General features: G+C 48.2%; 1 protein-coding gene across 2 annotated transcripts in view; it reads right to left on the reverse strand.

Annotated features, from left to right (window-relative positions):
* Window positions 1-2,938: 2,938 nt before the first annotated feature.
* Window positions 2,939-13,122, reverse strand: part of SLC9A4 (solute carrier family 9 member A4) — a 41,169-nt gene continuing 30,985 nt past the window's right edge. Inside the window, exons 9-12 of one of the 2 annotated variants that reach the window (XM_032474224.1) lie at window positions 9,141-9,237; window positions 5,059-5,190; window positions 4,260-4,347; window positions 2,939-3,784 (exon numbers count right to left, since the gene is read on the reverse strand). In XM_032474224.1, the coding sequence (XP_032330115.1) occupies window positions 3,429-3,784; window positions 4,260-4,347; window positions 5,059-5,190; window positions 9,141-9,237 (673 nt within the window). In that variant the 3' untranslated portion in view covers window positions 2,939-3,428. Of the gene's footprint in view, window positions 3,785-4,259; window positions 4,348-5,058; window positions 5,191-6,197; window positions 6,271-9,140; window positions 9,238-13,122 lie in introns of those variants that run through there. The other variant, XM_032474225.1, reaches the window with a different exon arrangement.

Raw genomic sequence — 13,122 nt, forward strand, 5'->3', positions numbered from 1 at the left:
TCCAAGCTGAAGAATTACAGCCCAGGAGTATTTCCCCAACAAAGAGGTTTCCATTTCTCACTGGATGCTTATTGTGACATACAAAGATGGGGCTTCTAAACTCACTGTCTCTTGGGGAAAAAAACCATGATTAGAATTGGACACCAGGGTACCTGTTCCCAAAGCAAGAAAATGCAGTCATCCTGAAGTAAGGACACCGACATACACCAGCTTTGCTTGAAAAACATGCATCCGTATTCCAGACTCTGTCTCTGGTTTTGCTGTTGGTTGACGGATGCTGGGTGGAGACTCCACGGGGTCGAGCTGTACTCACGGTTTTCCATTGCCTGTAATTCTGTCTCGTCCTTTTCTTGGTGCCCCTAAGTATCCTCTGTTCTGTCAATCAAACTGCCTCTCAGAAAGGTCTGAGTGTCTCTTATGAGTAAATCAGTGCATGTCCTCCCTCATGGGTTCATCTATTTTAGCCTAAACAGTTAGAGCTGTGAGTGATCACGTCCTTACTATAAAACAAGCCCTGAGCCACTGTTCTCCCAGTTCACCTTCTCGATCACTCTATGATCACGGTAGATAAAATTATTGCCTTATTTTATCAATCGGTAAGTTTCAGCACAGGGAAGACAGTGAGGTTTGCCCAGGGTGGTCCCACAGCTAAAAGTGGTCTGACTGCAAAGCCTGAGCTCTGAACTAACTATATTGATTTAAAAAGCCGAATGATTTGAGGGGCAGGCACCTTGATAGGTGAGGAGCATTCTAGAAGTTTCCGTGCAGGCTGAGCCCAGTACCGTGGGCTGAAGGCCTGAGCTCTGCCACACACTGGCCGCAGGAGTCACCGCCCATGGGGGGGGGGGGTTCTACCACTGAATGGCGGGGGGATTCCAGCCCTACCTTCCATGACCCTTTTGCTATGAATAGGTTTGAGAAAGTCAAAAACAAAGCAAAATAAACAAACAACTTATGGAGAGAAATGGGATTCTGTGATTGTGTCGATTTTTTTTGAGGCTAAAGATGCAACAGCAGATTCCGCCCTGATTGAGAAGGTGTGCTGCTCAGCGAGCCAGCAGCCAGGCGGGGGAGACCCTCACGGGTGTCCACCCCCTCCCGGCACTGAGGAGGGAGCAAGGACCAGACCTCTCTCAACACTCAAGAGGGACTCGACTTTCTCGCCTGTGGTGCTTGGTGCCTGTTGGGAAAACTCATCAAGCAACATTGATGCTCAAGGGCCTGGGGCACCTATTACACCCCACAACCGACCCCCATCCCGGATGACTAAACAGAGAGGCCATCTCCACCATGAGCTCTCCGGGTCTGCCGGAGCTCCCTGGATCACTGGGGCCCTCAGCCTCTCACACCTCTCAGGGAAGGAGCTCCAGGCCCACTTCCCAGACCTTGCAGCCCTGGCCGGACAGCGTCTAGGTGAGCAGATGGCCTTGGGGAGGACACCTCTGTCATGGCTTCTACCGATCCAAGAGGTGAGCTCCAATCGACCCACTAAATCTCACCACTCCTCTCCCCACAGCGCCAGCATCTCAGAGGAAAACAGCAGAGTTAGATGGAGTCCACTGATCTTACACTTTGCCAGCTGCTCTAGGAAGGGGCCTCTGCAGCCTGGATTTCAGTTGTGATGGGAGAGGAAGGGACGTGGAGGGTTCTCAAGAATCCGCTCTGCCTGTGGCTTTGGAAAGGTGATGTCAGGCAAGCCCTCTGTCTCTGTATCTCCATTCAGAGTCTATGGAGGGTGATGCACGGACGCCCTCTCATGGGGCGTATGGTTTTTCTGTTTCTTTGACTGCTTGTTCACATAAACAAAAAGAAAACCTCCGAAATTCTGAGGTTTTATGTGTGCTTCTATCCCTTTGGGCTGATTACTATTTATGCAATAGTTACTAAAATCAAAATATTTAGACAACTTAGAGGCAGTCTTACATCGCAGATGCAGAAGAAGAGAGACCAGTGGGCTTCTTTGATCACCGCGTCTACCACAGGAACCCGAGGGAAAGCCATTTACGGAACAGGAATCGGGGACAGTGAGAGCCCTTCGTCAGTTCCTGTGGCCACGGATTGTACCAGAGGGCAAGGCGTGTCCTTCAGGGGAATGCAAACCCTGAACCGGCACCAGGCAGCTTCTCAGGACCTCATTTTTTGTCACCTGGAAAATAAGAATGTCTGACAACATCTTCTCTAATGTCCTTTCCAACTCTGAGATGTCCTGCTTGCAGTAATGTTTATAGATAATCTGCCGTGTATGTACGAGGCCCTGTAATGTCTAGGAGAGCAAATTGATAAAAGCAAAAAACATAGGAAAAGATGAGCCAAGGGACAAGAAACACCACGGATAAATGGACGAGATTTTAAATGAACAAACCACCCTCCTTGTTCTTTAGGCCACGGCAGGCTCGTGAGCGCGTGTGTAAGTGTAACTCCCAGATGCGCTCTGTCTGGGACACGTGCAGCGTGGCGTGGGCGCCCCGAGACGGAAGGGGATCAAGTCAGGCCTGCGGACTCCTGGGATGCGCCGGATCGTGGCCCTTAAAGACGCACAGGGGTAAATCAGTTGGCGATTGCGGCAGGTGACAAGGGCTGCCTGGATAACTGGTGATTATGGATTACTTACGTGGCACAATCAGTGGCACTAATAAAGTCTTGCTCACCTGTGGGTGGCCAGAAAGAGAGAAGGGGAAGAGAGAGGAAGGAAGTCAGGCACAAAGCGGGCGAGCTGGCGTGTGAGGCTCAAGGTCAAGTCTAGGGGATGATGAAGGCGGAAAATTAAACTGGAAATGAGTCTCAGACCCTAGAGAAAGATGTCACCCCCTACAAACGCACATATAGTAAATGCCTGTGGTTTTTGTCGTTGCTATTAAAGCGTGTTTATGGCTGTTTCGTTTCTAATGCTTGTTTCTAAAATAAGCATTCCAGTGACAAAACAGACCGCAAGACCCCAGATTCATCCTGTAGTGTGTACTGCATCTGTCTACAACTGCTACTGATTAAATGCAGGAATGTGATGACAGATTTTACCTCGCCCCGGAAAGGTCATCATTGCATCGTGCATACCAAAATCAAAACCGAATGTATTCCCTTGGGATGGAGGACAACGAGCTGAGAAGGCAGGGACTCACCCTGTGACCCGGGCAAGGCGTGCTCATTTGTAAGCACGGTTGGGGTGGGGGGGGTCTGGCCAGGTCGTTTCCAAAGCTCCCCCTGGTTCTAACTTGATTAGAAGTTACACACGCATGGAGTCGAAGGGAATTACTGCCCGATCATGCTTGCATCTCAATAAATTACATGAATGACACACTTAGGGGATAATCCTGGGGTGACTGACATCCATCGCTTGCAGCGAATTCATCTACGAAGTGTGCCCGCTAGGACCTGGCGGCAGCCTGCCCGTTTGCTCCCAGTGCTCAGAATAATCCCCGGGGACCACGACGCTACTTTCTTCGGAGCAAAGGGCTGTGGGACCTGTGGTGTCCCCGGCTGGGTCGGTGCTCAGCTGACCATTGGGACCCGCCTGCTGAGGCCCCCTCCTCACTGTCCTCCCCAGAGTCACGCTCCTCATGCACCGTGTGACACAGCGGCTTGGGCCTTAAAGCCGCCCTCCCGCCCCCGCCCACGTGCTCGTCTCTGCTCGTCTTTCTTTGAGAACCAAAGCTGGGCGGCTTCCCTCCTCTGGGCAAGCTCTTCATCGGGATTATTTCTTGGGTCCCTCGTCTTTCCTGAAGCCACCCTGTTCGGGGGGGTGTGTAGAACGGGCTGGATGGGAATTCTGAGTCACTGTCACTGTTACCTAGGAAAGGATGACAAAATGGAAGGAAATATCCCAGTCAGTAAATCTGGAGAAATTATTTTAGGAAAATTTAGCCAACTTTGGAGAATTCTGCTAGTATTTATAAGCCGTGGGTGAATCCAACAACTTCAAAAAAGTGCCATTTCATGCTTCTCTAAGACAGGGGTCAACGAATGATGGCCTCCACGTAGACCCACCCCAACGCACCTTTTTATATGGCCCCTGAGCTATGAATGAGTGTTACATTTTTAAATGGCTGTAAAAAATTAAAAGAATATCTCATGATAAGTAAAAATTATATGCATTTCAAATTTCAGTGTTCATAGCTAAAGGTCCGAATTCAATGAATAAAACATTTATTTTCTCTTTTTCTTGTCATACAGGTACCCACGTGACCATCCTGATTTTGCCTTCTGGCCCACAAGCCTGAAAATCTGAGTCTTTACAGAAAGGAGAAGCCAGGCTCGCAGGTTACCTGTGCAGTCAGCAACCCTGGCGTCTCGTCCTGCCGGCTGAGGATCGCTGTAGGGGAAGGAGAGGTAGTGGATGTTTTTGGTCCCAGCCTGAGGGTGAGAAGTAGACATAAAAGCAGAGTTAGCTGCGCAGATGAGTGCCACCCACGGTGGGCGGAGCTGAGGACACGCCCCGCCCTGGAGCATCACATTTGCACCACTGACTCACTCACTTTAGTTTGAGGGAAATGCTTCAGGCTTCAACAGATTCCCTTTCCCCCTAAAATAAAATAGACGGTGATAAAATAGACACCTCTCCAAGTGACTCCACAGCCCCACTAAGATTAGGGAAGAGATGAGGGTCCACTCCAGACCCGAGCTCCATCCAGAAGTCCCAGTAAGACGGCACTGCAGGGCCGCTGGTGGAATAGTTCAGAGGCACAGCAAGGAGATGGAGAGAGGGCCCAGGAGTCTTGGCAAGAACAGATTCCTCCCTGGGAGAGACACGAGCTTCTTGGAGCCCGGGCCCCCAGCCACAGAAGCTTCCCTGGACGGCCCAGTACCTGGCCACCATGGGTCCGGTCTGGCCTCCCAGCCCAGGGAGTGCGTTCAGTCACTGACCCAACCTGGGGGGCAGACTTGCTGCCACGTACCCTGTGGACAGATGCCCTGGACCCAGACAGGCAGGTGTCTGGTGTCCTGAGCCCCCTTAGTTTTGTCTTTCTCTGGCAACAAGGTCATGGTTTCATTGGGTTGTTTAAATACCGCTGGTCGTCGCCTGAGGGTCGTCGCCAGATCTCAGTGAGTCCGCCCCCCTCTTACCGGCTTCCCCCAGGGCAGGCTGTGGCCCTTCCTCACGCTCTCCCTCAGGGTGTTCTGACGGCGGATCAGAATCTCTTTAGCCTGCTTCTCGCTTGTTTGGGGCTTGAGGTTGTATTTGTTGTAGGACAAGGTCTGTGGACAGAAAGGGGACGTCAAATACGTGCAGACCTCTCCAGGACAACTTTCAGCCACAGGAGACCAGGGAGATGACACACAGACAAGCAGAGCAGAAAGGCCACATGGAGGTCCTCGGAGCTCCTGCCTCAGTCACAGGGGCAAGGTGGGGCCCCGGAGGAAAAGTGTGTGCCAGGGTCCACCCGTCAGGACAGAGCTCTGCCTCTGGCTCGCCCAGCAGTGTCCTCCATCTGTACTGTCCCTCTGAGACCCTCGCAGTGACCCACCCCTGCCTCCCCGAGGTACCCACGGACTTCGGCTGTCCCACACCCACACTTTCTTTCTCAGGTCATGTTTGTTATTCTAGACCAGTGGTTACTGAGTGTTCAGATTTAACGGGTCAGGAAAATGTCAAAACTACTTTGGAAATTTCTATATGCCGGTTACTTTTTAAATTTTGCCAATTCACAATACATTCGAATAATCAACCGATTAGGATCACCATCATCAGTTCGAAAAAGAGGACGTCTCTTAGTCAACACAGGAGAAAGGCCATCATCTCAGAGAAAGAAAAGAGTTTTCCAAACTGAATCAACTTAGTTTTATGAAAAATGTCTCCCTTGTCCTCCCCAGGCCAGTGGAAATCTGTTTGGAACCACAGACCAACATCGGTCCTCAGGTGTCTGCAAAGAGCTTAACTGGAATGTCTTTCTCCCTTCTCTCACCAGTGCGAGTATCCTGTCTCCCCTGGGTCAGCGGGTCCCAGGGTAGCAGGATCAGGGCTGCGGGCGCTGTCACGTGGGTTCATGGATGCTTCAATAAGGGTTTTCAGTTCAACGGCAAGAGAGCAACTGCTCTGTGTGCCATGGTAAGCACAGGGCTTTAAAAATTACAAATTATGGTCCTTCAAAAGGCTTACAACCTACTGCTGGAGTCAAACAAATGAGCCCATACTGTTATGTGTGCAGGTTAAGCAGTAAGAAATCGGGGTCCACAGGGAGAGCTGGAGTACAGGCAGAAGGCACCCTATTTGGTCCAGGGGGGGAAGGTGCGCTGCTGCACTGAGCTGAGTGTTGAAAGACGTGTGGGTGTTCGCTCCTGGAAGAGGGAAAAGACAGAGCCGTGAGGCAGCGTGGGGTGGAGGTCAGAGGGGACCCCAGAGGAGTAGAGCTGGGAATCTGTTATCATAGGAAAATGAAGCACTTTATTCAAAGTATGGTAAAGGATGAGACTGGGGTGCAGGAAGATCTGGGGACAACCCTCCAGGCCAAGAGTCTCTCAGGCGGGGTGCACATGATCTCGGGGATGCTGCAAGCTGCCATTAAAGAATATTAAAGAATGAGATATTCAAGAATAAAAATTCTTCTTAAAGATACTTAAGAATTATAGACGACACTACCATAACATTAAAAAATTAAGCATCTAAAATTCCAAGGAAAACTCAATGTTCAATTCATGCAAAATAAAATTCAGTGTGTGCGTGTGTGTTTACACATACATGTACCTATATGTATGTGTGTGTGTTTATGCATTGCTAGTGGGAATTCCCCACACCTTAGCTTGAAGGGAGGCTATACTTCAAGGAATATTTAGGCATTTTTTTCTTCCACTGGGCCTCGTGGCGCATCACCATGAGCTGCCTGATGGGCCTGTCTGCGGGGGGGTGGCAGGTCCTGTACATGCAAGTATCTTCCCGCCCCTTCCTCCACGTCTGCCCTTCAGTGAAGGAGCTGGTGATTGTTTCACGCCTGTATTTCCCGCTAAAACCGCAGCTCTACAGGAGAAAGGTGTGCATTCCAGATGTGCGTTTAATATTTGCTGAAGAAAACTGAAGTTTCAGAAGTACGTAGAAATTCTGAGTGAGACCGATCATTTAGGACTGCCCGTCAGTCTCTGACTTACCTTGGGTCTGGGTTGGGACCCGTTTCTTCACTTGTAAGTTTAGGAAGAGTGTTTCTCAATCTCCCTCCCCACCGTGTTCCTGAGGGCTTCCACTGACTGCCCTCCTGAGAAGCTCCAGAGGTCAATCCTCAACCTCCCCCCAAGGGAAGACCTCCCACTGCTCATGTTGAGGAGTGTGGCTTCCAACCAGAGTGGCCGGAGCCCTCTCGGGTACAACAGATCAGTAGGACCAGCACCGTTTCAGATGGACCAGGTATTAGGATCCCCCAGAATCGAACCCTGCACTCCTGCCAGCCTTGCCTTGAAGTGACTCCTGACTCCCAGGGTGGCCTCTTCCAAGATGTGGACTGAGAAATGTCCCGACCACTCGACCCACACCGTGCGGGGCCTCGTGACCTACCACCCAGGCTAGAGGACTGTAGGTGTCACCCTTTGTGACAATCAAAAGTGTACATTTCCTGCTAGCAATGAAGCAGGCAGACAGTTCTTCTGGGTTGCATCTTTGGAGGGTTTTTCCCTTCAAGAGAGCAAGAGGATCACGGCGGAGGAGAGGGGGTCCAGGACCTACATAAAGACAGGGTGCAGAGGGAAAGACAGAAAGGCCCGGACTGGTGAGTCCCACTCTCCTGAGTAACAGAAGTGGAAGCAAAAGCCATCTCAGAGGTGGCGCTCCCCTCCGGTTATTGTGTGTTCTCCCCCTGGGACTTCCCAGGACCTACTGGCTCACTGGGGACAAGGAAGGAGAAGCCGGCACAGGTCAGAAGGGAGAAACCTGGAGGGCAGACTGAATAGGCGTTTAGCAAAGAAGAAGAAAGATGACTATCAGGAAATCTGCAGAAAAGAAAAAAAAAAAAAAAAACAGACTGGGCAGTTAACCTCATTGTAGACTGGGTTAGAGTCTCAGAATTTCTATTTCTGGACTTTCCTTAAAGGCATCCTCCACCAACATGGGAGAGACTGGGTGCCAGGCACCTTCGGGCTCTGGTCCTCACTCAGCTGACCGGCATTCTTCAACCAGGACGTTCCTAACTACTTATACAAGGCAGAACGTGCTAGTCTTACTGAGACACTTTCACTTGGAACGATTTGAAAGCTGCCGGATTCACTCGAAACGTCTGTGACTGACGCTGACCTGGGTTCCTTCAGCAGGTGCAGAACCTTCTGCTGACACATGCCTCCTAATCACTGACCTTTCCGAAACGCGAGCTGGAGAACTGGCCCTTTCCCTGGGTCGTGTGAGGCTGGAGTCATGGAAAAATCAGCGGGGAGGCAGGTGGAAGACCCGGGTGCTTAACTTGTATTTGGTTTGTGACCTTAAACAAGTCAAATAAAACAGCTCCGCCAACCTTGGCGTCTCCTTCTTGAGAATGGGGACCTTTGATTAGATGATTTTTTGGGTCCCATGACATAGTCACAAAAACCGAGACCCTCACAGTGAATTCACTTATAATCCTACTCAGGAACTAGAATGTTCCATTGACCCCTCAAACTTAAATACCTCCTAATTAGAGGACCCAAGTTTAAACACCATTTGATTCAATCAGGCCCAGGAGGACTCCCCCGAAATGTTCTTTCTGCACACTTTGGACTAGTTCCCACACCTTTTTCCAAAACTGAAAAATAATATGTCTAATGGGTCCTTTTTCTTTTAGGCTTTCAACACTGTAGTTTCCGTGTCCTAATTAAAGCATCTCGGTTTTCTGAGCTCTGTTACAGCCAATCGCGCGGCGACAGCTCCGCTGTCCCCGGCAGCCTGATGCCGTCCTTCTCCCGTGGTGGGCGAGCTCCACCACTTGTCCGTGCCCGGTTCTGTCTGGTTCTGGGGAGCCCGGGACCGCAGGGCTGGGGCAGGCTGACCCCTAGGGCCGGCAGCCGGACTTGCATTTCTCTGTGCACCACGGTGCCAGTTCCATCGCAGAAACATAACAATTAACTTTCTGTTCTCCACACTAAGCAGAGAGAAATTGTTCAGCGAGAAGGATTCTTTGAGAGGACAAAGTGACCAAGAACTGATTCCCGAGGGACTGGTTCCGAGGACAGGCATAGGGACAAGCCTTTATACACACCCTCTGTCGGACTTGGTACATGTTGTGTGTCAGAATGTCCCTCATGGACTTCACATCTTCAGGGGAGAGTCTTTTGGTTTCCTGTATCCTCTGGGCCCTGGAAACATCATGGAGGGAAGCCAAGCATTAATCTTCCATCGTGGCAAGAGGACCACAAAAGCATCAATATAAATCTACTTTTAGGATTTCTAATTCCAGAACCCCTGTTTTTATATAACCCTCCCTTCGTCCTAGTAAGTTCATAGAAAACATTAGCACATGTGTCTTGACTTAATATGGTTCCTTTGCCTTTAGCTTTTATGTAGGAATTATTCTAACTCATTTTTAAAAAAGGTTGAAAGTGGTGATAAACCTGTTATTTTTTTTCCTCCATATCGAGTATGAACAGACATGTTTTGGGGGGAAAAAACCCACTAAAAATCAATGATTAGAAAATAAATTTTGAAAAAGATACTGCAGAGTGTAAACCGAATGTTTCACAGTTTGATTCAACAGAAATAAGACTCCTCCTTCAAGGCTCAGGGACACCACCATCCAGTCCTCACACTTTGAGTAGCTCTAATCTATGCAGTACTTTAATTTCATGAGTACATTTATCTTGCAATTGTCCCTTTAGGGATTTTATCTTTGGTTAAATAATAATGGTAAGAAACGAAAAACCGTATTTTACAAGGAGAATTTGGACCATTTCCACTGTGAAAACCAGGCCAGCTCAGAGACGTTGGACACGCTGGGATTCTAGAAGCAGTTGACCGCTTGCTGCCTCCTCACTGACCAGCTCCCATGGCTTCCTTCACCAAGAGCCACCCCCCACCCCCGAAAGGGCTCAAAACCCAAGTCATGGCCAGTTTAGCAGTCAATGCACAATTGTCCTCTGAGGATTTCAGTCATGACATCGCTATGTGCAGAATTCTCACGTGACGCACATATTTGATTTCAATCATTGCAGCCTAGTGGTGGCAGTTTCTAAAAACGTATCGTATGAATTAATATGTATTCACTGCAGAACATAAGAACAGAAAAGAGCAAAGTACAGAAAATAAACCCATATTTTAGTACCACCACCTCCCTTAACATCTTGGTATAAACCTTCACAGAGTGGCGATTTTTTTTTCCTTTCTAGATGCAGCTCTTCGAAATGCACACGTGCACTGATGTGCAAATATCTGCTTGCAAAGGTCTTGGGATAGTTGATCGCAGAGACTAGTAGTTATTAGTTCGAATACAGGCCACTTTTTAAGTACTTTTCCCCCCAAATATTAGCAAGAGTGCTATAAATAGCAAGGCTATTCTGTAAGTCACATACAGCTGGTAAAAGACGTTTAAGGGCTTGCGTGGTGGAGATCACAGTGCGCCAGCACTGACTTAGCCATGCTCTCTGTAGGCTGACTAATGCCCTCGCTACAGAATCACTGAACTCGGCTTCCATATCTCAGAGCAGAAAATGTCAACATCGCTGATATTCGCGGACCACCCTTAGTGATTTAAACATTATTATCGGGCTATTTCAACCTAACTGTTTAAATGCCCTTCAAATAGAATTTGTTCTGATTTAGATACACCCACACGTTCCCACAGTCTGAACACATTCCTTCATATCATGGTGGAAGGACTCTATTGCTAAACAGAAACAGCTAATCAAACAGTTCTAACTTCTGTGTTCATAATAAAGTGACCACATAGGAAAAACCCATCAGTAAGGGAAATGGTAGAGTTCAACCTGAGAGAGCAGATCTGACTTGGAACCCTCCCCAGTTTATAACTGGCCACTTTGGGAAGGACCAGACTTAATTAAAAGTCCATTCTGGCTGCTGGCTGGACGTGCCACACAAGGAACGCAGAGGCATGGCCTCCCCCCGACCCATGCTGAGAAGCTGCAGCTATAAAATTATAAGGAGGAATGACTGACTTGGCAGGGTGATAGGCAGACTTCCCCACCTGATCTTTCCTTAGCAAAGTCATCCCTGAAAAGATCATACCATGAGCACAGGAAAGATACAGTCCTTAGAAAAACTGACTATTAGTAACTTCCAGGTCAAAAGACTGTAACCTGAAAGACTTGTCACGGGAATGCTCACTCATTATCCATAAAGGAAGTCTCTGTCACCTTAAATAAGTCCCGTAGTAACTTCGTGGTCATTAAAATCAAACTGGAAAATCTGAATCAAAATCTATTTGAATGAAGGGTTCCTATTTCTCTTAACCTTTTTTTTTTTTTAAATCAGATGCTATAATCATGTAATAAAAGGTTTCAGTTCTAAACACAGCAAGATCGACAGAAATCTAGTAGACGCTACATTCATGCTGTGGTATGCATTCCCATAGGATCAAATAGGTCCTGATTCATTTAGATGCATCCACCCTCTTTGAGTAGCTTTATAGATGAAATCCAGGAAATGTATGCTGGACTGACGGATGGAAGGCCCACTAAGTAAACAGTGGTACCCAGTGGTTCTCCTCTGTGTGTGGCCACCGTGCGTCTTCTGAGAAAGCTCACCAAGATGACCAACACGCAGGATAAGTGGAGAGTGGGCCCTGCCCCGCACAGGGCACGGCTCCACCGTGGATGTGAAAATGGCATTGCAATCTTCATTGCAGAGTCTTTGGTGTAAGAGTGCACGGCTGTATCCTTGTACCTGCCAGCATGCGATCAATTCAAAAATTCTTAAACGCCCATAAATTAATTCGTGTCCTTTTATAAATGACATTACAGTTATGGGGGGGGGTTAAATACAATATTCTGAAATTGCAGAGCTGCAGTGTGTTATGCCTATCCATTTATTACAAATAGTTTAATATCTCTTTACAATTAAGCCAATATTTGTTCATCAGCTCGAGTGTCTACCCACTGACATTTCGAAGCACTGACTGTTTACTGGTGAAAGGAGGTGCCTCATATTTAAAATGATCATCCAAGGACATAGTCTACCTCCTCCACAGCGGTGTTCTAAAAGTCAAATTAAATAACATATGTAAAAGCAACGGAAGTCCATGAAATCAGCATCACCTCAGTGTGTCAGAGAGGGAGTGTTCTGAAGGCCCCAGGGTTTGGAAATCTGAACCTCTCATAGAACAATCGTTTAAACTTCTAAAGAAAAAAATATATGTGCGTCTTGTTGTTACCAACTCATACAGAATAACAAAGAGCGAGCTGAGTGCACACTTCTTTTTCCTATTATTGTATGAAGGTTTGTTTTTTAAAAAATTAGCTGCTTTGATCTTAAGAGAGGAATTCCTTTTTGCTTGACGTCCAACAGTTTTCTGATGAGATCAAATAAATGCGATTTAAATACTAAACTTGTATTAAACATCAGTTTAAAAAATCCCCTCTCCTACCTCAGTGAACTACCTGGTTATAGGAGGAAAAAAAAAATGTCTCTAGCCTGGAAGGCTCTCTTAGTAATTCTGAATAAATGTCTGAAAAGTAATTGACTCAACACAAGGACATCCTCCAGAGAAAGCTGGCTTGAAACTGCCTTGAGGTCAGGAGCTGGGGCTCCTGCTTGCAACCAAGGCGATGCAAGACAGAGATTCAAAATGTGTTTTAACACATGAGAGACTGATTCTCATTTGAGATAAGCGTCCTTGCATTCCTAGACCCGGTGCTCACCTAACTAGCAAGCAAACATTTGGGGAAGTTCCTAATGGTCTAAACTGCCTGGGCCCGTCCAGGTCCGGCCCTCCTGCTGAGCACTGAGTTCACTCCATTCATCCTTCAGTGAGCAGGTCGAACACCTGGGGACCAGGTGAGGTTCCCTCTGCCACTCTCATGGCTCCTGGCCTTTGTGGTCCTGGGTCGGGGGGAGCTATTTTATTAACTCCATGACCCTGCTCTGGGGGTGAGCTCCGTGGGCAGGGGCTGTCTCCTTTCACAGCCCCCTCTCCCCCATGGCACAGAACAGATGCCCGAGGAATGGGGCTGGACCTAGGAAGGCAACTGAGGCACTACCTTCGGGAAGGGGGTGCCCAAAAGTTCAGTAAT

This window comes from Camelus ferus, chromosome 36 (assembly GCF_009834535.1).
Source record: "Camelus ferus isolate YT-003-E chromosome 36, BCGSAC_Cfer_1.0, whole genome shotgun sequence".
NCBI classification, from domain to species: domain Eukaryota; kingdom Metazoa; phylum Chordata; class Mammalia; order Artiodactyla; family Camelidae; genus Camelus; species Camelus ferus.